The sequence below is a fragment of the Ornithorhynchus anatinus genome, chromosome X3 (genome assembly GCF_004115215.2).
Source record: "Ornithorhynchus anatinus isolate Pmale09 chromosome X3, mOrnAna1.pri.v4, whole genome shotgun sequence".
NCBI lineage: Eukaryota > Metazoa > Chordata > Mammalia > Monotremata > Ornithorhynchidae > Ornithorhynchus > Ornithorhynchus anatinus.
In genome coordinates this window covers 14,280,488-14,305,179 of record NC_041751.1, presented here as the reverse complement: position 1 = coordinate 14,305,179, position 24,692 = coordinate 14,280,488, and the positions used below count along the sequence as shown (strand labels likewise).

Here is a 24,692-nt window from a genome sequence, read left to right as displayed (position 1 = left end):
TGGAATGCCCTCTCTCCTCACTTCTGCCAAACTAGCTCTCTTCCCCCTTCGAGGCCCTACTGTGAGCTCACCTCTTCCAGGAGGCCTTCCCAGGCTAAGCCACCCTTTAACTCTACTCCTCCTCACCTCCCCATCGCCCTGACTCCCTCTCTCTGCTCTACTCCCTTCCCCGCCCTACAGAACCTGTGCATATTCATACATATTTATTATCCTATTTATTTTATTAATGATGTGTATATATTCATAATTCTATTTATCTATTTTGATGCTATTGATGCCTGCCTAGTTATTTTGTTCTGTTGTCCGTCTCCCCATTCTAGACTGTGAGTCTGTTGGGTAGGGTATGTCTCTGTTGCCAAATTGTACTTTCCAAGTGCTTAGTACAGTGCTCTGCACACAGCAAGAGTTCAATATGATTGAATGAATGAATGAATGAATGACTTTCCCTTTATCACCCCAGTTGCCTGAAACCCATCTATTCTCTACCCATTTTTAACTCATTGATGTTTATTTAGAAATCCAAGGCAACTGCGTTCTACTGAGGACTACCCTGCTTCCATTCACATCACCATATACCTCTCCCATTCAGCTTCTACCCTTATTAAACTCTCCAGATCTGATCAGGACCTTAAACTGACTCTTAAATTCACTTTTACTGGAGCAATGCAATGAAATCTGTTGCTGAGGCAGAGGAAGAAGGGGAAGGATAATGTTATGGTCATGCGCATTTCTCCCTCATTTTTACCATCAGTAGCATTGAGAATCACGAGTGCAACAACTCCCACAGGAATGAGATATTTTATAAATCAAAGCTAATCAACGTTTTAAACATTTGAATTCTATTTTAAACCATGGATAGCATCCTAAAACTCTTTCTGCCTTTGCTCCTGTAGAAAGGTCAAGTCTGGCAAAAGATAAGACAAATGTGATTGTGTTCATCCAGCTGATTCGTCTTCAGATCAATTTTAGCCCAGCGTGTTCTTAATTCCCAGTTTGCATGGTTTGGCTTTCTTTATGGACTCGGCTTTTCACTGCATTCTTGCCTCATCCTTTTCCACGTTATATCATTTTTTTTACACACCGATGACACGGATGTCGGGGCTATCCAGGGAGAGAAAGTAGCTTGTCCGGGGTAGTGAATGAATTCTTCCAAGGGAGCTGAGTCCTATTTAGAAGATGGATGTGCACCTCATGAATAGCTAGTAGGCTCACCCAAGCAAACCACAGGATCAGGTCCAGTGACTGCAGACATTCTTTTCACAGATGATATGCAGTCGAGGGAACTTGACTTCAGCCAAAGAAAGACCTCTGTGCCCCAAGTGCTGAATCTGTACTAAAAAAAAAAAAAGTCACAGAAATGTCACACTGTGTCAGACTTTCTAACTCACCATAAACTTCTCTGGGGATCAATTTGCATACTCTACTATTCCCTTCTGGCTCTACCCCTTCGAGGTTCCGAGGTCCTACCACCTGGTTCGCACTGAGCTCCCCTACTTCTCTGGTTAATAATAATAATAATAATAATGTTGGCATTTGTTAAGCGCTTACTATGGCACCGTTCTAAGTGCTGGGTTAGATACAGGGTAATCAGTTGTCCCGCGTGAGGCTCACAGTCTTCATCCCCATTTTACAGATGAGGTAACTGGGGCACAGAGAAGTTAAGTGACTTCCCCACAGTCATTCAGCTCCCGAGTGGCAGAGCTGGGATTCGAACCCATGACCTAGAGTGGCGGTTTTCGCAAGGTGCTCCAGACAAGTTAAGATAAGTAGGTTTCTCTTTATAAATACTGGCCTTGTCTTTGGACACAACACCAGGATACTCTTTTCATTTTAAATGTTTGGTTCTCCAAGGCCCACGCTGGAGCATGCTCAGTATACGCTCAACAAAGGTCCCACATAATCCAGGGGATTGTTTAGAAGCTCTGGGATGTCAGGGAAATTTAAGTCACATGATAGATCTTGCTCTTCATTCTCTATCCCCAGCCGCTGTTCTCCGCTGTGACTAGTTGTAGTGAAATTAGTAATAGGTACTGTCACTAGCAGTAGTAATTGGGATTGAACACTACTGATCGTAGTTCACTGTACTAAGCAATCAGAAAGGACAATAGAAGCATCAGAGACATTCCTTGTTCACAGGAAATTTCCACTCTAATGAGGAGACACAGATGTAGAGATATCACCAGCAGTGGAATCAAAATAAATGCAACTGATTCTCCTCTCGTTCACTTGACTGTACGACATTTACACTTACATGTGAACATAAATAAATGAATACATAAGGCTAAATGAAGGCCATCCAAAGGGTCGGCTGTTTCGCCGCTCCTCCTGTATGTCTCCAATCCCTTCTCTCCACTTCAACTCTTCTATTGTAAGGCCCACGAGAGACAGGACCTGTGTCTAATTCTCACCTGTGTATTCCCTCTCCAAGGATAAAAAGATAAAGATTAAACAAAACCTTGAAACCTGCTAAATAGGAACTTTCACCTATGTTCTCCTTGAAATTCCTTAAGCCAGAGGCTTCGCAGTACTCAAACAGGGTGGGTTTTGCAGGCACAGGAACTTGCATATTTTATGGCGGGTTTTAAGGACAGAATGTTTAATTCAGAACCCAGTAGGAGCCATCCATTCCAAAAGTTTCCGAGTTGGAGTTTATAGCAACTATGATTCTCGAATAGTTTTGAAAGTACCGTTTTGCTTCCGTCTGTTGAATAGTAACTAGATAAATAGGCTGAGAGTTTTGATGAATGTAATTTTATGTAATTTGATGTTGCCATGTAAATCTCTTTTATAGGTCCCTTTAGATGGAATTTAATACTGCAAAAACCTTGTCATCAGAAGGATTAATGCCTGCATTAGCATCTCCTCAATAGAATCAGAAGCTAAGTGGTGGAGGCCACAGACACTTCAAACCTGGATTCTCCAGTTCGGCATTAAGAGCTGGAGTTTGTTTTCCTCTGCCGAAGGAAAGCCTTTGCAAATGCTTACAAGGAACTGCTTATCCCTGCTTCTCTGGGTCCTGTTTCATGGAGGCCTCCTAACACCACTGCAGCCTCTGCCACCACAGACGTCAGCCGCGGATTCGAGGGAAAATGTGATCGCCATGTCGGGTCGCCCACTCCCCGCCCAGCGAGTCAAACGTGGCTGGGTTTGGAACCAGTTTTTTGTACTGGAAGAATACATGGGCTCCGAACCCCAGTATGTGGGGAAGGTAACCACTTTGCTTTTCTCACCGTCACCTGATGTGAAAGGAATTCTTATTCATTCATTCATTCATTCAATCGTATTTATTAAGTGCTTACCGTGCGCAGAGCACCGTGTTAAGCGCTTGGGAAAGTACAGCACAAAAATAGTGACATTCCCTGTCCATAACAAGCTCACGGTCTACAGGGGGGAGTCACACATCCTGGGGAAATGAACCGAGCTTGGTGCACTGTGGGAAAATGACCTGCGGATGGTATGCGGGAGAGGGAAATGCATGCATGGTGGATGGGAGGATGCATTTAGGTGTGTACGTGAGGGACTGTACTGTGGCTAGAACAAGGGAGAATGCACTGTGGATCGTTTGTGTGCGAATGTACCATGTAGTATACTTGAGGACTCTTCATGGAGATCACATGCACCACAGGTCAGAAGAGAAATCAGTGATTTTAGGATCTCTTTTTTGCACTCCTCCTGGGGCCATACTCTATAGTTTAGTTTCTCATTGTGGCTAACAGGGAGAATCAAACTCATCCCTTCCCCAATTCATACGTGGTAACTCTAAATTTAGAGTGCAGAGAGGAAAAGAAGGAAGGGATCTTAATGGGATGAAGAGTGGAAAGGAACAAGCTGCAAAGAGCTCAAAGGTGAGATGGGAAACTCTCTTGTTGTTCTACAGCAAAGGCTTGGCAAGAATTGAAATACTGAGGGGCAGGCTCCAAAACAGAGTAGGAACTTGTCAGGAACAATATCATCAGCTCGGTCAGAGTCCATGTTTATATGCGGATAGTGCAGAAGGCATTGCTCTTCTGGTAGTGGTAAGTACTTAGTATAGTGCTCTGCACACGGTGAGCACTCAATGAATCATTTTGCATGATTGGCTTCAGTCTTCTCACAGACAGGGGAAATTCCATTGTCTTCAAGAAGGCTACTTCCACCCTTTGTTTAGAGTGTAGGGTTGCTCTAACTGCTGAGTGCAGTGCTCTGCACACAGTAAGTACTCAGTAAATAAAACTATTTTTAATGGCTTTTATTAAGTGCATATTTTATGCTAGGCACTGGAGTAGATGCCTTAGGTATCTAATCAGGTTGGGCACAGTCCTTGCCCCACATCAGGGCTCACAGTCTTAATCTCCATTTTACAGATGAGGTAACTGAAGTACAGAGAAGTAAAGTGACTTGCCTAAGGTCACACAGCAGACAAATGTGACCCGTGTCCTTTTGACTCCCATCTGTCTACATCTGTCTACATATTCAAATTTCAGAAAGGGGCAAACCAGAATCAACTCATCAATCAATCATATTTATTTCATACTTACTGTATGCAAAGACCGAACTTGGAAAAAGTACGATATCATAATGGAACAGACACATTCCCTGCCCACAACAACCGGAAGCAAGTTTTCCAAGAATGGAGACCTGGGAGTTGGGGTTGGGACTTTGAAGGTGTAGGTTTTCCAGGGGTGGGGATTAGGATTTCCAGGAATTGGGTTTACATGGGCGGGATCAAAAAAAAAAATGGAGTCAGAAGACCTGGTTGCTAATCCCGCCTCCAACACTTGCCTTTTGTGTAAACTTGGGCATATCACTTCTCCATAGCTCTGTGTCCTCATTTGCATAGTGAGGACTCAATACCTGTTCTCTAATCTTCTTAGACTGTGATTTTCCATGTAGGCCTGGGACTGTACCTGACCTGATTATCTTGCATCTACTCCACTGTTTATTACAGTGCATGGAGCATAATAATCACAAATACCACACTTATTAGTATTCACTATTACAATTTTTCTCCCTTCTCTTTTTAATTAGATGTCAACAAATATGGTGGGAAACAAAAATAGGGGCAGCTCATTCAAAATCAAAGAGAAATGTTTTCGAAATTGAAAAGCATGCATATATAAGCACTTGAACGTTAGAATAATATTTCAGTGTCATTCATATGGTGAACAGCATCATTGAATTATTTTGAAGCTGCTTTTTTCAATGGATTTCCTAAGTCTAAAAACCTCATTTAATATTGTTCTTGAGGCATGTAATATTGAGAAGGTCAGAATGTAATTTTTTTAGTTTGTAATTTACACTAGCCTTATGGGTTTTCAATATCTCACCTATTCTTGTCATTTGAGATTAGATGCTTGTTATATTAACTCGCTCTTTATAGCAGTTGACTGAAAACTCTGCTATGTTACTATTCTGTCCTTCAGATAGGATCATCTCCTTTCGAGTCTATAGATGGAAAAACTCAGCATTTAAAGAAAATCTGAAAAGGAAAGTTACAGAACCTTGAATTTACCTTCTTGGTTCCCTCAAGCACATGAATTATTCAGACCCATTTCACACACATCTTTTTGAATACCTGGGACTAAAGTCAAGAAATAAAGATAGGGAAAAGAAAAATTCCTCTTTTTCCTTAGAATTTACCCTGTCCAAATCTTACTCGTAGCAAATAATTTTCCAATTTTTCAAGGTGCTACTCACTCTCTCAGTTCCACAGAGTCATGCAATGCATCATCTCTAGGAAACCGCAGTATTTAAGTGCAATTTTACTTCCTTAAATAGAGCCCTGTATTATCCGCTTTCATCCCAAACATTGTGTGCCTGTTGAATGAAAACTCCCCCATCTTCATTCATTGTGGAACATTTCAGATTACGGATTCATCAGATGATTAAATTGAAATGTGAGCTGGACGGAGGACTCTCTCCAGGGTCCAGACTCCTGACACCCTTTCAAAAATCAATTTCAAACTGAAAAACATAGTGTTTATTCATTTTTTTAAACCTATTTTCATTCTCTTCACTTTGGAAATGCACTACTTGGTTTTATTCCACTCTACCAAGGAACATTTCTCCTCTAAACCATTTGTATATTGATTTTCTCAGTCTCAATCTCCCCATCCTCATTTCTTTCTTTCTCCCTCCAGTTCTTTCAGTTATGTTTCTGACCTCCAAAGCCTCTTTTTCATTCCTTTCGTTGCTGCCTTTATGATCATTCTTATATCTATTTTGACCATAGCAACCTGAATTCCTTCTCTGACTTGCTCCCAGTGAGGCTTTTTCTCAACTCTGGAGAGGAGGCCAAAATGCAGGTGGTTTTTAGAGAGCCGGTTTTTCTCGTTAGCTATTCCCACCTGGGAATAGAGCTTGAATATGACGGTTTGTCTTCTCAGATGGCATCTAAGTTATTTGCTTGAAGAAGATTAATGGATTGATCTAATTGGATAAGAAGGACAGCTTCAAATCACTTTCGTTCATGTTTGTACCTCAAATATATATGTTCCCTCGATGTATAGAATTTCAAGAGAGCTAGACGATTCATGTGCATATTTAGCATACGATTTAATGACATTTACCCCGCTGGGCCACTTGAACTTAGGTGATAAAAATGATATATAGAGGGACCCAGCCAGTTCAACTCAAAATTTATCATTCTGAATGAATGCCTTATTAATATAAATGGGGAAAGCATGGCTTTGAATCTAGGCTAGAAACCAGAGCCAACAATGATGTAGAGGAAATATGCAAAATCCTTCAGAATTTACTTGATCGTTACTGACCCTGGTCTTCCCAAGATCAGTCACGTTGTCACAAATGGGTGCATATTTTATTTTTCCTGAGTATTCATAAACAGATCTTAGCCCTGGAAGCGTTTTTTGTTTAATGAGTAGTGACTGACAACTGGACATTATTCCACTGTTCTCAGGTTGGCAGAGTTGTGTGTAATCTAGAGTAAGAGAGAGAAATAAGAGGATCAGGAGTTGAGAGTACACATGTTTCTCCAAGTATTGTGTCCCGAGAGAAAGGCAGAAACAATATATATTTACTTCCGTTGCATTATTTGCACTCAGCCCCCGGCTCTGTATACAGTAGATGATCATTAAATAGCATGGTTGATTATGATGTTGAAGAAGTTCTTTTCCAATTCCCGATCTTGCGAGCCCCACCTCCCTTGCCCCAAATCCAGAAGTCATTATCTCTTTTCACCCTTGATAATTAGTATTTGTTAAGTGCTTCCAAACACCGTGGTGTGCATTGGAGAGGACGGAGGATAATCGGGTCAGACACAGTTCCTGTCCCACATGACAGTTAAAGGGGAGGGAAAACAGGTATAGAATCATTGTTTCAAGGGAGAGCTATCTGAGGCACAGAGAAGCTCAGTGACTTGCCCCAAGTCACACAGCAGGCAAGCGACTGAGCCAGGATTGGAAAAAAGGGCCATTGACTCCCAGTCCCAAGTGCTTTCCATTTGTCCTGCTGCTGGGATCTATCAAAACGCTGCCCATATTGGTTCTCACAGGTAATTCTGTTACTTCCGGGCAGATGTCGGGATTTCAAGCATTAAATCTTTGACCGATAATTTCACCCAAATGTCCCTCAATTTAAAAGTCCTGTCTGGATTTCACATCAGAAGGCAAGTGGAGACAGTCTTTCCCCTTTCCTGTGTTCTGAGCCCTGGCAGTCATTACCAATAGTTGTAACATCAATGGTAGTATTGTCACCAGCAATTATATTATTATTGTTGCATTTATTGAGTGCCTACACCATCCCATAGCACTGTAGTAGACTCACGAGGATGCACCAAGACATGAATTGAAAACAGTTCCTGCCCTCCAGGAACTCCCAGTCAGGGAGGAAGGCAAACATAGAAGTAACTAATAATTAAACCTAAAGTATATTGTACCATCTTCATTTTACAGATGAGTTAACTGAAACACAGAGAAGTGAAATGTCTTGCCCAAGGTCATACAGGAGATACTACAGTGCTCTGTACACACTAAGCTCTCAATAAATATGACTGAATGAATGAATGACATGTGGAGGAACAGCAGAGAAGCAGTGTGGCTCAGTGGAAAGAGCACAGGCTTGGGAATCAGAGGTAGTGGGTTCTAATCCCACCTCTACACTTGTCAGCTGTGTGATTTTGAGCAAGTCACTTAACTTCTCTGTGCCTCAGTTACCTCATCTGTAAAATGGGGATTAAGACTGTGAGCCCCACTTTGGGCAACCTGATTACCTTGTATCTATCCTAGCGCTAAGAACAGTGCTTGGCAGGTATAAGCGCTTAACAAATGCCATCATTGTTATTAGAACCCAGATCCTTCTGACTCCCAGGCCTGTGCTCTATCCACTAAGCGAAGCTGCTCCTCCACAAATGCTTCTTGGCAAACTAACTCATCTGCTTGCTTCTTTCCCTTATCCCTTCCTCTCCCTAGTCTCTAGACCAGTTAACTGGGAAAAAAAATTCTGAATTATCTAAAGATCTTCCATCATCCTCTACCATTCTGTTCCTGTTTTGGGAAGGTCTTAGATGCTAAGGGAGATAGTAGTGCTTGGTGAGGAGAGAGGTACAGGGTCCATAGAATTCCAGCTCTGGGATCTGCCACTTGGAATACCTAGGTTTCCAGTGGTCACTGTGTTCACCGGACCATTTCAGTGTCACTTTGTATCCAGAATCAGTCTCATAACAAATGACTTAAGTGTGGAATTATATCGCTGTGGTGTATCATTCCACTAAGGAAACAGACCGTATTACTCTGACAGATGTATTGGTGATTACCTTGCTTATTTTAGAATTAAAACATTGAAAGTTTAACTGAAATCCCTAAATGCCACTTCAAGTGCGAATTAAATTAGTTGTTACTTTTACTAACCAGATAAGGATGACTAGTTAATTTTTGAATCCAACTGGTAAATAGGTTTACAGCAATTGTGTCTGATGCTATCCGATGAAATTCTCAGTCAATTCAAGCTATGCTTTGGAGTCGCTCCTAAAAGGTGTCAGGCTACAACTGGGATTAGGCTAGTTCTTGGCTTGAAAATCTAGAATAGTACTTCATAGTGACACATTAAAAGCTGCCAGCAAAAAAATCTTCATGGCAAAGCACTTTGGCCATCATAAATTCAACCATAAATCACAAGTTAAAGATATTCCTCTGTTGGCAGAGGGATAGAAGTATAACATCATTGTTAACTCTGCAAATCTGGAATACCCTGCTTTCTTAGAATGAGAGAATCTTCTGGAAGAGCCACTGAAGTGTGATTGGTCCAGAATATGCGAGCTTAAGCAAAAAATGATTGTATCTTGATGACTCATGAAAAAAGTAGTCTCCAGTAAGAATCATAAATGAACCTTTCAAAGAAGTTGAGGATATATGAGAAAGTCCATTCTCTTTGAATCTTTGAGTGAGCTAAGGAAAGGTGTGACTGCAAACAGTAGTAGGATAAACTATGAATAATGAGGACTGGAAATGATAAAATGATCCAGAAGGTTTTTTTCTGTTTGTTTTTGTTTTGTTTTTTATGCAGAACCTTCAAGGAGATTGAAAGTGAGAGTTAGTTAGGACAGAATTGCTTCAAGAGGAATGGGGTACTGAGGGAATCATTATTGTTAGGCTGGTTTGATTTTCTGAAAGCAGCAGTATGCCATGTTGATCATTCCGTGACAACTGACCTTCTCCTTTCAGCTATGTGCCACTGACATGATGTTTTGTTTCAGTGCATCATTCAAATGTTACCTCAGTCCTCCTTGCTTCTGTTTTCCCAATTTCAGGCAACCATACAGCGGCTACTTGGAATTCTGCTATTATTCTTCTCAGCCCATACTTCACTCACCATTTTTTTTTTTTTACAAAAAACGTTCAGTCCCTCCTCAAGAACCTCCAGTGGTGTCCCTTCCACATCAAACAGACAGATGGCAGCGTGGCGCAGTGGAAAGAGCACGGGCTTTGGAGTCAGAGCTCATGAGTTCGAATCCCAGGTCTGCCACTTGTCGGCTGTGTGACTGTGGGCGAGTCACTTAACTTCTCTGTGCCTCAGTTCCCTCATCTGTAAAATGGGGATTAAGACTGTGAGCCCCACGTGGGACAACCTGATTCCCCTGTGTCTACCCCAGCGCTTAGAACAGTGCTCGGCACATAGTAAGCGCTTAACAAATACCAACATTATTATTATTATTATTAGATACCCCTTAACATCAGCTTTAAAGCACTCAATCACCTTGCCCTCTCCCACCTCACCTCACTACTCACCTACTACAATCCAGCCCACACATTTTGCTCCTTTAATGCTGACCCTCTCAGCGTAACTCAGTCTTTTCTATCTCATCACCGGCCTCTCACCCACCTCCTGCCTCTGGCCTGGACTGCCCATCCTCTTCATATCTGACCGACAATTAGTCTTCCCCGCTTTCAAAGTCATAGAAGACACATCTCCTCCAAGAAGCCTTCCCTGAATCAACCATCTTTACCTTTCTTCGACTCCCTTCTGCATCACCCTGACTTGTTCCCTTTATTCACCCCCCACGCCCAGCCCCACAGCACCTGTATACAGATCTGTAATTTATGTATTTATATTAATGTCTGTCTCCCTCTCTAGAATATGAGCTCATTGTGGGCAGGGAATGTGTTATATTGTACTCTTCCAAGGAGATAGTGCAGTGTTCTGTACACAGTAAGTGCTTAATAAATGTGACTGATTGATTTATTGATTATCCATGGTTCTTGAGTCAGAATAATTGTTCCCCTACTTCTTATCACCAACCACAGAATATGGCACTTGGCCATTTCCTGGGTTTGTATAAAATAAAGAGGTGCCATTTGTACCCGAATGTGCCACTACTTCTCCAGATCGTCTTCTCTGGATATTCTCAGCCTTAAAGAGCACGGGATAGAGCCCAGGCCTCAGAGTCAGAAGGTCACGGGTTCTAATCCCTGCTCTGCCTCTTGTCTGCTGTGTGACCTTTGGCAATTTGCTTCACTTCTCTGGGCCTCAGTTACCTCATCTGTAAAATGGGGATCAAAACTGTGAGCCCCACGTGGGACAGGGACTTTGTCCAACTCAATTTTCTTGTATCCACCCCAGTGCTCAATACAGTGTCGGGCTCTCGGGAAGCGCTTAAAAATACCATTATTATTATCATTAGTATTATTATTAAAGATGCCTTAAAGCAGGCATCATTAATGTCCCTAAAACAAGTAAGAAAATGTTATTCTGTTCACCTTTGTATTTATAGGGAAAATGGTAAAACTCCAAATGGACCCAATCAAACCTAGTTAATCTCTATAATCTGAAAGTGCTATTGGCTTTTCTCTGCTTTTTGCAATCTTCAAAGGAGCACAGGGACAAAGGAGCAAAGGAGCACAGGGACTTCAAAGAGCACAGTGCACCCTACTAAATGCTTGGAAAGTGTATCAGAAAATGCAACATTGTCAGCTCATGCATCATGTGTGAAAACAGCCCACTGCTAAAGATGGTTCTGACACGAGTGCCTACTTCTGTGCATATAAGTGAGACAGGGAGTGTACAATCAACTAATAGGTTTTATTAAGCACCTACTGTGTGCAGAGCACTGAGCCAATTTCTCAGAAAGATTCCAGTAGAGTTAGTAGACATGATCTCTGCCTTCAAAGAGCTTTCAATAGAGTCAGGAAGACACATATACAAAGATAATTTACAGATAAGAGGAAGAAGGAAAGAAATTTTACTTGGTACAAAGGTATTTTGCTTTAGTAAGGCTCTCCTAAACTGCCTTAATTTCTTCATTCTTGGCAATCTTCTTTCTCGGTTTAGCTCCTCACACCACCGTTATTATACTACCGTGGGAGTGACTTTCATGTGTCCTTATCCTGTTCACCTTCAGGATGTGACTGTCTTCTTAGCATTCAGTCAACAGAAGCAAAAGATGTAATGGGAAGAATGAACCAAGGAATGAGCTAAGTTCTCAAATATAGATTATTTTTCTCAGGGGACCAATCGAATCAATTGATAAACTGTAAACCAGAGGAGGTGGAGAAAAGATTTTCATTATTAGTTAAATGAGCCAATCTTAAAGTTCAAGAATGGTTTTATTTTCCAATAGTGCATAATGTAAGTCACTTAATGTTCCTTATGGGTCCACACCACTTGCGTCTGTCCAAAAGTAGGTTTTTGTTGTTGTTTTTTAATAATTTAACTCTAATGGATGTTCATGGTAGAGATCCAGAATAAATCAATGAATTTTGATGGATCCACAAGAAGACTCATATATAATCCTAATGAATTCTGGCAGCTGACATTTATATCACTTAACAGCTGTCATAAATATACTGCCGAGTAGAAACACTGATCAGTTTTCTTTCAAAAGTTTTTCATTTTAGTTTCCCCTCCAGTTCATTAAAGAAATAAAGACAGGTGAAAACAAAACAAACCCCAAAAGTACTTTCTGAACTGCCTTTCCAGATCTCCTTCTAGACCTTACTTCATTTCCCGAGCTCTCATTTTAAGATTGACAGAATGATTACAATCCAGCAACCTCTGAGAAGGAACTGAGGCAATAGAGTTATTATAAACCAGGACTTATTTATTTGAGTAATTCAACTATTTCCAAGTGAACCTGTGTCACATATTGCTTCCCTGAAAGCAGAGCGTCCTTTAGGATAATTGTGGCATTTAGTAAGCATTAGGAAGTGCTAAGGCCAGAGATGGGTAAAAGGTTATGAGACCAGACACTGTCCCTTTCCCTATGGGATTTGCACTCCTACTCAAAGAGAAAAAGGTTGAAGATAGCAGTGAGGGAGGGGAACAAGTGTGGGAGCAGAGATTCTTAGGAGGTGAGAGGGACTGACAAACTGGAGAGAGTGTAAAGATCAGACTCTTCACACTGTATCCCAAGGAACGTTCCTTTCTTACAGTGTCTGGCCCTTACTTTTACGTTCTCACTCTATATAATCATTTTCTTCATGTTCCACCTCTCTTCTAGTATTAGCCTCATTCATTTTCCAAAGCTTTGTTGCCCATACCTATTGGTTTATTATTCTCAGTGGGTAGCATTGGTAATTGTTTCTAAATGTTTGCTATTTTTTTCAATTTCTCTGTCCCTTTTCTGTTTACTATCTTTAACAATCTTCCTGCCACTCCATTTTTAAAATCCCAACCGTTTTACTTACACAACCTAGTGTTATTATCCTGTTTGTAGGCAGACATCTAAAACACATCTTATACCATGCCTTTTCTTAGCCGTCCTTTTCATCCCAGGCCTAACTGTCACCGTTTTATCTCTAAATTCATTGGAAGTTCAATCAAGCAATCAAGCAATCAATCTTATTTACTGAGTGTTTACTGTCTGCAGAGCACTCTACTAAGGGCTGGTCCAGGAGAACAGTATGATCCACAAGGAGCTTACAGTCTAGATCTATAGTTTAGTTTATAGTTTAGCCTCCAAAGCTATATCTAAATTTTGAAAAAAAAGACATTTTTATTGTCTTGTAAATTGGGCAAGTCAATAAATGGCATTAAGTGAGCAGCTACTGGGTGCTAGGCACTTTCTTAAACACTTGAGAAAGTACAAGAGCAACTAGAAACACAACCCCTTCCCTTAAGGAGCCTACGAGCTACTTGTTAAGTTTAGTAACATACTTTCAGTGAAGTTAACCAGGCTTAATTCCTTTCCAAATAACACCTCTGAACAGTCATGCTTGAAAGCACCTATATGTTTGAGCCATCCGTCTCTCCAGCTCCTGACACTTTATCCTTTAAATATCAGTTTACCTTCCTTGGGCCTGTATTTAAGGTTTATTTGGTTTCAAAGTAGCTTAATGTATGTTAATTAAGGTCTGATCCAGCCTTTTCTCTTGTTCCTCTAGTGCTGCCTCCTCAAATAAGCATCTGTTTTTGGGAAATCTAAAGAGAAAAATTCACCTCAAATAATAAACGGGATGCACTCATCACTTAGTTATTATCTGCTTGTATCCTAAAGATGTATGAAGAGAGGGAAATTGTTTCCTTCCTGAGCACTAAAAATTAAATCTCTTCTTGAAGGAAAATGTTTTATCTGAGAAAACATACTGAATTATTTTGGATACCCCTTTCCACTTAAAAAATAAGTGGTCTAGTCTTTCTGCCTATCTCACTAACAAATGTGTCAATCTGATTTGTCTTCTCTCTGAAATTTTTTGCATTTATTATGCTTTTTTTTAACATTGCACAATTATTGAGGGTATAGAATGGAAAGGTAAACTTTCTTCAACTCAGAAGAGCAATTGACTTGGGTCTTCAAAAATCACTTGATAGTTGTTTTCAACTTTTGCATTTCCTTAAACTGCAACTATATACCTCATTTAGATTAATCCCAACATTCAATGACTTTGACATTTTACAATAACAAATAGAGTGGCAGTATGTTCTAGTGGATAGAGCGCTGGCCTGGGAGTCAGAAGGAGCAGGCTTCTAATCCCAGCTCTACCTTGTGTCTGCTGTGTGACCTTGGGCAAGTCACTTTACTTCTCTGTTTCTCAGTTTCCTCATTTGTAAAATAGGGATTTAGATTGGGAGGACCATCTGAGACAGGGATTGTGTCCAACCTGATTGCCTTGTATCTACCCCAGCCTTTAGAACAGTGATTGGAACATAAAGTTTAACAAATACCATCATCATCATGAATTGTCACATTAGGCCCCTTCTTAATAAATCATGAAGTTCCCTTCTTATGCTTGCATTGTCCTTCTATATTATGAGAAGGCAGCTGCTTATTCGAGTGTCTTTAATCTGGATTATCATCACATTTTATCCAGGAATTTAGGAAATGGAGTATAGTTGTATTAGTTTTGTGGATATTTGCCTCCATTTTTCACTGATGCTGGCTGGCTTAGTGTAGGAGAAGGACCACTTAAGTAGGTGAAAGAAAATAGATAGTTAGTAAAGTGCCTTCTTCATGGTGCTTACTATTTATTAAAGGGCAGTGACCAAGGTGATTTTTCAATATGTGTTCATTGGCTTCCTCTGAATGGGTAAGAAAATCCTCTTAGGAGGGTATATTTATGTCCTCTCTTTTGTTTTAAGGTCACAAGTTATTTGTTTCAGGTATCTCAGTGTTTTATTGGCATTTCTTCCAGCTTTTACAGTTAGCTTTCAAATGGAGTTGTTTTATTATAACATATCTTTCATGGGAAGTTTTCTACCTACATTTCAGCTAATAAAAGACTTAAGGTCAAACTGAGAATGAAGTGGGAGAATGCGTGGGTGCTGCCCTTGTAAAGAGCATAAACAGAGGCTAGAAAGAGGAAAAGACGTTTTCCTGCTCTCATTACTTGACCTTTCCTCCACTACACCGGACTTGATATTTCTGCTTATTAGTCAATGAGTGGGGTCTGCTTTTAAACCTTTAGAAATAATTTATATTGTCAAAATATGGTGAATTGATTTTGATTGATTCAGAAAACAGAAGGGGGATAGAAGAAAAAGAAGAGAGAGAAGATAAGGGACATAGAAGAAGTGAATAGGGGCAAGGAAAAGAGAGTAATGAGGACAACGAGGAGAGATAGGATTACATAAGCATTTGACACTATCCATAGACCTGAGCTAGACTATCCGTAGACCTCACCTTTGTCTTAATGGAAAGAGCACTGCCTTGGAAATCAGAGGACCAGGGCTGTAATCCTGCCTCTGACACTTGACTGCTCTGTGACTCAGTTTCAACATCTGCAAAATAGGGATTCATTCATTCAATAGTATTTATTGAGCGCTTACTATGTGCAGAGCACTGTACTAAGCGCTTGGGATGAACAAGTCGGCAACAGATAGAGACAGTCCCTGCCATTTGACGGGCTTACGGTCTAATCGGGGGAGACGGACGGACGAGAACAATGACAATAAATAGAGTCGAGGGGAAGAACATCTCGTAAAAACAAAGGGAACTAAATAGAATCGAGGCGATGTACAATTCATTAACAAAATAAATAGGGTAACGGAAATATATACAGTTGAGCGGACGAGTACGGTGCCGTGGGGATGGGAAGGGAGAGGTGGAGGAGCAGAGGGAAAAGGGGAAAAAGAGGGTTTAGCTGCGGAGAGGTAAAGGGGGGGGTGGCAGAGGGAGTAGAGGGAGAAGAGGAGCTCAGTCTGGGAAGGCCTCTTGGAGGAGGTGAGTTTTAAGTAGGGTTTTGAAGAGGGGAAGAGAATCAGTTTGTCGGAGGTGAGGAGGGAGGGCGTTCCGGGACCGCAGGAGGACATGGCCCAGGGGTCGACGGCGGGATAGGCGAGACCGAGGGACGGTGAGGAGGTGGGCGGCGGAGGAGCGGAGCGTGCGGGGTGGGCGGTAGAAAGAGAGAAGGGAGGAGAGGTAGGAAGGGGCAAGGTGATGGAGAGCCTCGAAGCCTAGAGTGAGGAGTTTTTGTTTGGAGCGGAGGTTGATAGGCAACCACTGGAGTTGTTTAAGAAGGGGAGTGACATGCCCAGATCATTTCTGCAGGAAGATGAGCCGGGCAGCAGAGTGAAGAATAGACTAGAGCGGGGCAAGAGAGGAGGAAGGGAGGTCAGAGAGAAGGCTGACACAGTAGTCTAGCCGGGATATAACGAGAGCCCGTAATAGTAAGGTAGCCGTTTGGGTGGAGAGGAAAGGGCGGATCTTGGCGATATTGTAGAGGTGAAACCGGCAGGTCTTGGTAACGGATAGGATGTGTGGGGTGAATGAGAGAGACGAGTCAAGGATGACACCGAGATCGTGGGCCCTGGAGACGGGAAGGATGGTCGTGCCATCCACGGTGATAGAGAAGTCTGGGAGAGGACCAGGTTTGGGAGGGAAGATGAGGAGCTCAGTCTCGCTCATGTTGAGTTTTAGGTGGCGGGCCGACATCCAGGTGGAGACGTCCCGGAGGCGGGAGGAGATGCGAGCCTGAAGGGAGGGGGAGAGGACAGGGGCGGAGATGTAGATCTGCGTGTCATCTGCGTAGAGATGGTAGTCAAAGCCGTGAGAGCGAATGAGTTCACCGAGGGAGTGAGTGTAAATGGAGAACAGAAGAGGGCTAAGAACTGACCCTTGAGGAACTCCAACAGTTAAAGGATGGGAGGGGGAGGAGGCGCCAGCGAAGGAGACCGAGAATGACCGGCCAGAGAGGTGAGAGGAGAACCAGGAGAGGACGGAATCCGTGAAGCCAAGGTGAGATAAAGTATGGAGGAGGAGGGTATGGTCGACAGTGTCAAAAGCAGCAGAGAGGTCAAGGAGGATCAGAATGGAGTAGGAGCCATTGGATTTGGCAAGAAGGAGGTCATGGGTGACCTTAGAGAGAGCAGTCTCGATAGAGTGGAGGGGACGGAAGCCAGATTGGAGGGGGTCTAGGAGAGACCACTCCCTCCTTCTTAGACTGTCAGTCCTATGTGGGCCAGGGACTGGACCCAACCAGATTATCTCATATCTTCCCTGGTGAGTACACACTACAATGCTTGGCAAATAACATTTAATTAAGAATTATCATAAAAATATACTTAAGTGTAATAATATACTTTAAAAGTAAAATAATTATTATTCTTATTATTACTACTACTAGCAAGGTATTTATTATTATTACTAGTAGTAGTAATATTACAACTACTACTAGTAAGATTTGATTTTCCTTGGGAGGTTGATCAACATTATTCCAATGTTGCATTCTTCCTAACGGTACGGCTGAAAGCAAGATCATTGATTAGGATTGGGATTGGTGAGGTCCTTTGATTACCAATAAAGTGTGGCTCTTTCATAGGCTCAGTCTTCTTCGATCTACACCAAGATGGCCAATCCTCATAATCTGAGGAGACACGGTCTACGAAAGTACACCCAATATGGTAGATTAAAGAAAAAAACCAAACTGTCCCCTTTAACTTTAACGGTGAGCAGGCATTCCCTGGGAGGGTGGGACAGTGGGAGGGTACATTGAGTTTAACAGTCTCAATCCCCATTTTACAGACGAGGTAACTGAGACACTGAGAAGAGAAGTGACTTACCCAAGGTCACACAGCAGATGCGCAACGGAGCTGGGATTAGAACCCATGACCTCCTGACTCCCAGGACGATGCTCTATCCACTACACCCTGCTGCTTCTCTGTATAATAATAATAATAATAATGTTGGTATCTGTTCAGCGCTTACTATGTTCAGACCACTGTTCTAAGCGCTGGGGTAGATACAGGGTAATCGGGTTGTCCCACGTGAGGCTCACAGTCTTAATCCCCATTTTACAGATGAGGTAACTGAGGCGCAGAGAAGTTAAGTGACTTGCCCATGGTCACCCAGCTGACAAGTGGCAGAGTGGGGATTCGAACCCATGACCTCTGACTCCCAAGCCCGGGCTCTTTCCACTGAGCTATGCTGCTTTCCTGTATGATGTACGCCATTTAGAAATGTGATGACTTTCTTGAAAGAGAGACTTTCAAGTCAGAGATCATACCAAGGAAGAGAGAGGAAACCAACTCCGTCCATTGAATGCAATAAATGCAGAAGGGCAGTGATGGTGAATCCTTAAATATGCACATTGTCGAATTGAATCACACTCACACATTACAGCACTATCTCGTGGCCTGGAGTGTCGTCCTCAAACCTGAAGGACAGTTGTAAGATTTTATCTTTGTTTGTGTATTTGTGTTCATCCTGATTCTCCATTTAGATTAGTAATTCTTTTGTAACTTTAGTAAGGAGATCAATTTATGGTATTGATCGTGATTCTTTTCCATGAGAAACCAACAGAGAAAAAATCTTCACAGTTGATTTGGGTTGTCTCATTAAACATTCCAGGAATCAAAACACTTGTGGATTCCTTGGTGATGTATTAAAAAAAAAAGAAATCTTAATAATAATTTAAAAAATCCATACCTTGAATTTCTACAATGCAGTTTGTGAATTCTGGGCTGAGGCATCCCTAGTGAATGGTTCTGACTGAAGACGCCACTGGGGCATCTTGCCTGATGGACAGACACTGAAAGGTGTGAGCTAACGGGACTGGTGATTTCCATAGAGCCTCCTGAGCTAGTTCTCCTGGCTGCTATTTGCTGGTCTACAGTACTATGGGTTCATATCGGCATTCTGCTGTGGTCCCTTCGGCCATCAGTGTGTTGAATGTGCCAAATTCTTGGGTCCCCTTTGATGTACTGCCCCAGCAGGATAACATCCGGCAAGGGCGAGAGAGTGTCAGTGACCCTGTAGAAATCACTAGTGCCAAAACTATTTCCTCTCTGTGGGTTCTGGGGCCTGAAATCTTCGTGGCTAGCCGAAGCTCATCCATCACTTACGACGGGAGTCTCCATGGCTAGCGGAAAGAGCACGGGCTTGGGAGTCAGAGGATATAGATTCTAATCCCAGCCCTACCACATGTCTTCTGTGTGTGACCTTGGGCAAGTCACTTAAATTCTCTGTGCCTCAGTTACCTAATCTGTAAAATGGGGATTAAGCCTAGGAGGCATGTAGGGCAGGGACCGTGTTCAACCTCATTACTTTGTATCTCCCCTGGCACAGAAAACAGTGATTGGCACAGAGTAAGCCCTTAACAAATACCATTATTAGTAGTATTATTATTACTATTATTATTATTACCATCCTCCTGTAATAGAAATATGTGTTGGGTGCATGGATACACGCATCCTACGTTAAAAACCCAAACAAAGTTTACATAGTCACTTTTAACAAAGTCATCATTAATAATAAAGTGAGGAAAGGGAAAATTCCATTTAGAATGCCCTTTTTGCAGAAATCAATTTGATTCTGTGCTGACTTTTTCCTTAAACAAATTAGCTCTTTGTTTTACCGATTATGTCCTTAGAGTACTCGGGTTTTACCTTTGCATGAGATCCTCTAATTTAGTGGTTGCTGAACTTATGATAAGGAGTCAGATTTCAAATCCTGCCAGCTTTACTAGCCTCAAGAGTAGAGACCGTATCGCGAGAAGGAGAATATCCACCCGGTTCACTCCGGACAAGGTTCTGAGATGAGCTGTACCGTCTCTAGTAATTACTGCAGCTGCGATCGTCAATTCTTACCATCTAACAGAGCGGGTGCATGCTAGCGGTTGAAATTCAAGGAGCGGGAAGCCCCGGGGATTGAGTGGGAGGAGGAGAGATCATCAAAGTTATAGTCTGTCGCAGACCTACATGACTGGGTCACCCCATTAAACCCCACACGGCTGAGATAACGAGGGACAACTGGGCTAAAAAAAGTAGTCCTGAGCTGAAACAACCGGCCTGTTTGATTCAGGTTTTTGTCATATTTGCGTTGGCAGGTCACTTTCTTCTCCTTTAACTGGGAAAAAGCAGTGGTGATGTAAGTCACTCACCCCTGCTCCCTGTCAGGAAAGACCAGTCACAACAAAGAGGCTTTCAGAATCTGTGATGATTTCTCCCGGCATTTAAACGAGTCGGGGAGTCCCAGAGCATCGGTAAATACCAATTTGGAGAAATAATGGTGAATGTAATTACCCAACTCGGGCATGCTTTTATCAATGGTTAGGGTTCTTCAGCGAACTGTAGTCATGTAATTTTGGAGACAACCTTTATTGAATATGAGTATTATCCTATATAATGGGATAATAATGGATGCCTGTTAAATATGGACACATTATGCAAATTGCCCATATAACTTGCCTTAAATAAAAGAATCACTAATGAGATGCTCATCATGAAAATAGCGGAAAATAAATACTCTTTCTTTTGTCAGCTTCATTTTTATGACCATTATCAATGGACAGCCAATATGTTAGTGTAAGTCAGATGAATATGCACCAGTTATTTGCTTCTTCAGTCAGGGTCTCTAGTGTAACTATCTGACAAAGCCGCTCACACTGCAGAAAGAAAGTTAAAATGATGAATATATGCAAAATTATGCAGCGACTTTGCAAAGCCATTGACATTATATCATGATTATGTATTTAAATAGCTGAAAGTCATTTGTAGTCTTAATATGCTCGGATGATATATACTAAAGGACGGGATGAACATGGGCCTGAAAACCTGCTTGGGCAAGAGATAATGGTGGCATTTGTCTAAATGCTGCCAATATTCCCCACATTTTGACAGATTTTATTAATGCAAACGCCTTTCAGAGAATCAGTGTTCGGCTCCAGAGATAAAAAACCTAAATTTTCATTTCCCTTGTTGAATTATATTTCGCTTCATGCTATGTTAGCACTAATTTTATAAGGAGCTGGTGAAAGAGATATTTCTCTTTTTTCAAGATGTCATTCTATTGCATAAGTCATCTAACAACAAGGAATAATATCGTAGAAATGTAAATTAAACACTGTGGCTGAATAAATAGAGAAGCATAGTATTAAAACTATATTGTGGCAGTGTAGGACTGGGGTTTGAGTGATCTTGTTTTTCGTCCCAACTCTGACACTAACCTTCTGTGTGAACTTGTACAAGTCACTTAACCTCTGCATCATTATTATTATCATTATTATTACATTTCTTAAAGACTTATTATGTGTCAAGCGCTATTATTCTACACGCTGGGCTAGATGCAAATGTGTCAGGTTGGACACAGTCCCTGTTCTGGATGGGGCCCACAGCTTCCTCATCTGTTGAATTTGGCCAGTATTCCTGTTCTCGCCATCTCTTAGAGTCCAGTTGCAACAAACACTTTGTTATCAAGCCAGCTCTTGAAATAAGTGTCGCACTCTAGTCAAAGATTCTACCTAACTAAGAGTCAAGGCTGATCTGCTCCGGTAAAGTCCCTCTGGTTTAGTGAACCCTGGCAGAGTTTAAATTCAGGTAAGTAGTAGTAAACAGTGGGTGCTCCACTGGACTGTTAGCTTCTTGAGGGCAGGAATCATGCCTACCGACTTTATTGTACTGTACCCTCCGATACTCATTCCGTAAGTGCCGGGAGAGGTCAGCTGCATCTCCCCTCTCTTATGCCTCTCACCACTAGTTCTACGTTCTGTATGCGGTAAATATTCAATGGATGACATTGATCGGTTTACTGCTACTTCTGTCAATCATTTATTGAACAATTACTGTGTGCCGAGCACTGTACTATGCACTTGGGAGAATAAAACAGATTGGTAGGTATGTGCCTTTCCCTCAGTGAGCTTGCCGACTAGAGCAGGAGACAGTCAATAATAGAAAGAAACAGTGGATATGTAGTTAAGTTCAGTGGTGCAAAGCCAAGTTCAAAGGTGATGGATAAGGGAGTGTTAGAAGAGGAAATGAGGGCTTAGTTGGAGGTGTTGGAATTTAACTAGGATCGTGTACTTTATGATAATGGTTTTTGTGGAAAAGAAGAAGCAAATCTGGTATTGTTCAGGAAGAACTGGCAGGATTTGGCCATCAAGCAAGCAATCGATATTTATTCAGTGCTTACTGTGTGCAGAGAACTGTACTAAGCACCTGGGAGAGTTCAGTACATCAGAGTTGGATGGCATATTCCCTGCCCGCACAGACTTATGGCCTGGAAGGGGAGAAAGACACTAATGAAAATAAAATATATATATAAAGAGAGAGAGAGAGAGAGAATGACAGCGACTCATTGTGGGCAAGCAACATACCTAATAATAATAAATAATAATGACAGCATTTGTTAAGTGCTTACTATGGGCGAAACACTGTTCTAAGCTCTGGGAAGGATACAAGGTGATCAGATTGTCCCACATGGGGCTAACCATCTTAATGTCCATTTTACAGATGAGGTAACTGAGGCACAGAGAATTTAAGTGACTTGCCCAAAGTCACACAGCTGACAAGCGGAGGAGCCGGGATTTGAATCCATGACCTCTAACTCCCCAACCTATACTCTTTCCACTGAGCTGCTGCTCAGTATATATACCAACACTGTTATATTGTATTCTTCTAGGCATTTTGTATAGTGTTCTGCACACAGTACGTGCTCAGTAAATATGATTGTTTGATTGTTGGTGATGTCGAAGAAGAAAATTACGTGATTAATGATATGACTGAGCCTCTCCAGGAAAATAATATTTCCTTATACTTTTTTTCCATTAGTCTGTCAATTACATGGCAAAAATCCCTAATTTTAAATGACAATCAATCTGACATTGGCAAGGATTGCTTCAAGTGGGCAAAGGGAGAGTTTGGAAGCTCCAAATTCTAGTTTTTTCTCAGAGTCTATACAAACAATTCTGATATCGGGTTTTTCAGCAGTTTGCCTGGATGCATTTTAAGCTTCTCCAACATCTCACCTCCAACCCATAATGTCTCTTCTTCCCCCCACAGTGGCTGCAAAGGGAGCACTGATCCCCCTACTCTATGCAACGGAAGAATGCATTTCCTAGACTCTAGGTGTACCCCATGGCACAACCACTTGGGATTCCTTGGCTATGTGGTCGTAGCAGAATAGTTGTATTTAGGAGTTTGTCATTTAATAGACATAGATGTAAGTATTTGGATACCATTCTAGAAACTTACCTGATATAAAAGCTGGAATGGGATGGATTTAGGAGTGGGACGGGAAAGCTTTAAGGAGAAAGAGACTATAGGAAGAGAACAGAGTGAGGGGAGGAAATTCATAGTAATATTTGTGCTGTTTGTGAAGTGCTTTCTCTGCGCCGTACACTGGACTCAGCTCTGGAGTGGATACAAGTTGTTCAAGCTGGACCCAGTTCCCGTCTCATAGGACTCACAGTCTAAGTAGCAGAGACAACAGGAGTCGAATCTCTATTTTACAGATGAGGAAGCTGAGGCACTGCGCAGTTAAGTGACTCGTCCAAAGTCTCACAGCTGCCAAGTGTCAGAGTCAGGATTAGAACCCTCAGGACCTTGATCTTTCTGCTAAGCCTCGCTGCCTTGCAACAATGGGTAAACTGATGGGGACGGTGCTTTGAATGCTAGGGCAGGACACCAGAGAGTTCATCCGTTGTACAGGGGACTCCTATACCATGCTCCAACCCTGGGTTATCCCCAAAGAGGGGAATCATTCTGAATAAACCTATCCTGGCTCTGCTAATTTTGGAGAACCCTCCCAAAAAGTGTGGTTTAGCATTTTTTCACTAATAAGGACACAAGCTTGATGGTGGGGGTTTTCCACATGAAGGAGAACAACGTAAGAAAGAAGGCCTAAGAGCAGGAAATCATTAGAGGAAAGGTTGTGTACAAAATCAATTCAGAAAGGATGTGGCGACAGCAGGGCAGAGAGAAAACACTCTGCTGATGAATTCATTTAAGACAAAATCTTCCAGCCTGCAGAATGAGAAGCCCATTCTCTCTCAGGATTGTCACCCAGAGTATCTGAAATAATCACAATAATTCTGGCATTTATTAAGCTCTCCCGAGCGCTTGGTGTGCAGTGCTCTGCACACAGTAAGTGCTCAATAAGTATGATTGATGGATCGATTGCCAAGCACTCTACCTCAAGGTTGGGTAGATACAAGACAGTCAGGCCAAACCCAGTCCCTGTTCCACGTGGGGCTCAGAGTCTAAGTATCAATTAATCAATCAATCAATAAATGATATTTATTGAGCACTAACTGTATATAGAGCAGAGTACTAAGTGATTGGGAGAGGACTACAGTGTTGGTAGACATGTCCCCTACCCTCGAGGAGCTTACAGTCTAGAGGGAGAGTCAGATATTAAGATAAATTTCCGAGATACATGTAAGTGCTGTGAGGCTGAGGGTGGGATCAATAGCAAATGCTTGAAGGGTACAAATTCAAATACAAGGGAGAACTGGGATTGAATCGAGGAAACTCGGACACAAATGTGAAGCGACTTGCCCAAGATCACTCAGAAGGCCAGGAGTAGAATCCAGCTTTCCGGCCTCCCAGTC

At 41.9% G+C, this 24,692-nt stretch overlaps 1 protein-coding gene across 2 annotated transcripts in view; it reads left to right on the top strand.

Moving 5' to 3' along the window:
- CDH12 (cadherin 12) overlaps window positions 1–24,692 on the top strand; it is a 503,695-nt gene that overhangs the window by 365,507 nt on the left and 113,496 nt on the right. For both annotated transcript variants that reach the window (XM_007655500.3, XM_039910661.1), the window contains one exon: window positions 2,792–3,208. In XM_007655500.3, the coding sequence (XP_007653690.1) occupies window positions 2,978–3,208 (231 nt within the window). In that variant the 5' untranslated portion in view covers window positions 2,792–2,977. The remainder of the gene's footprint in view (window positions 1–2,791; window positions 3,209–24,692) is intronic.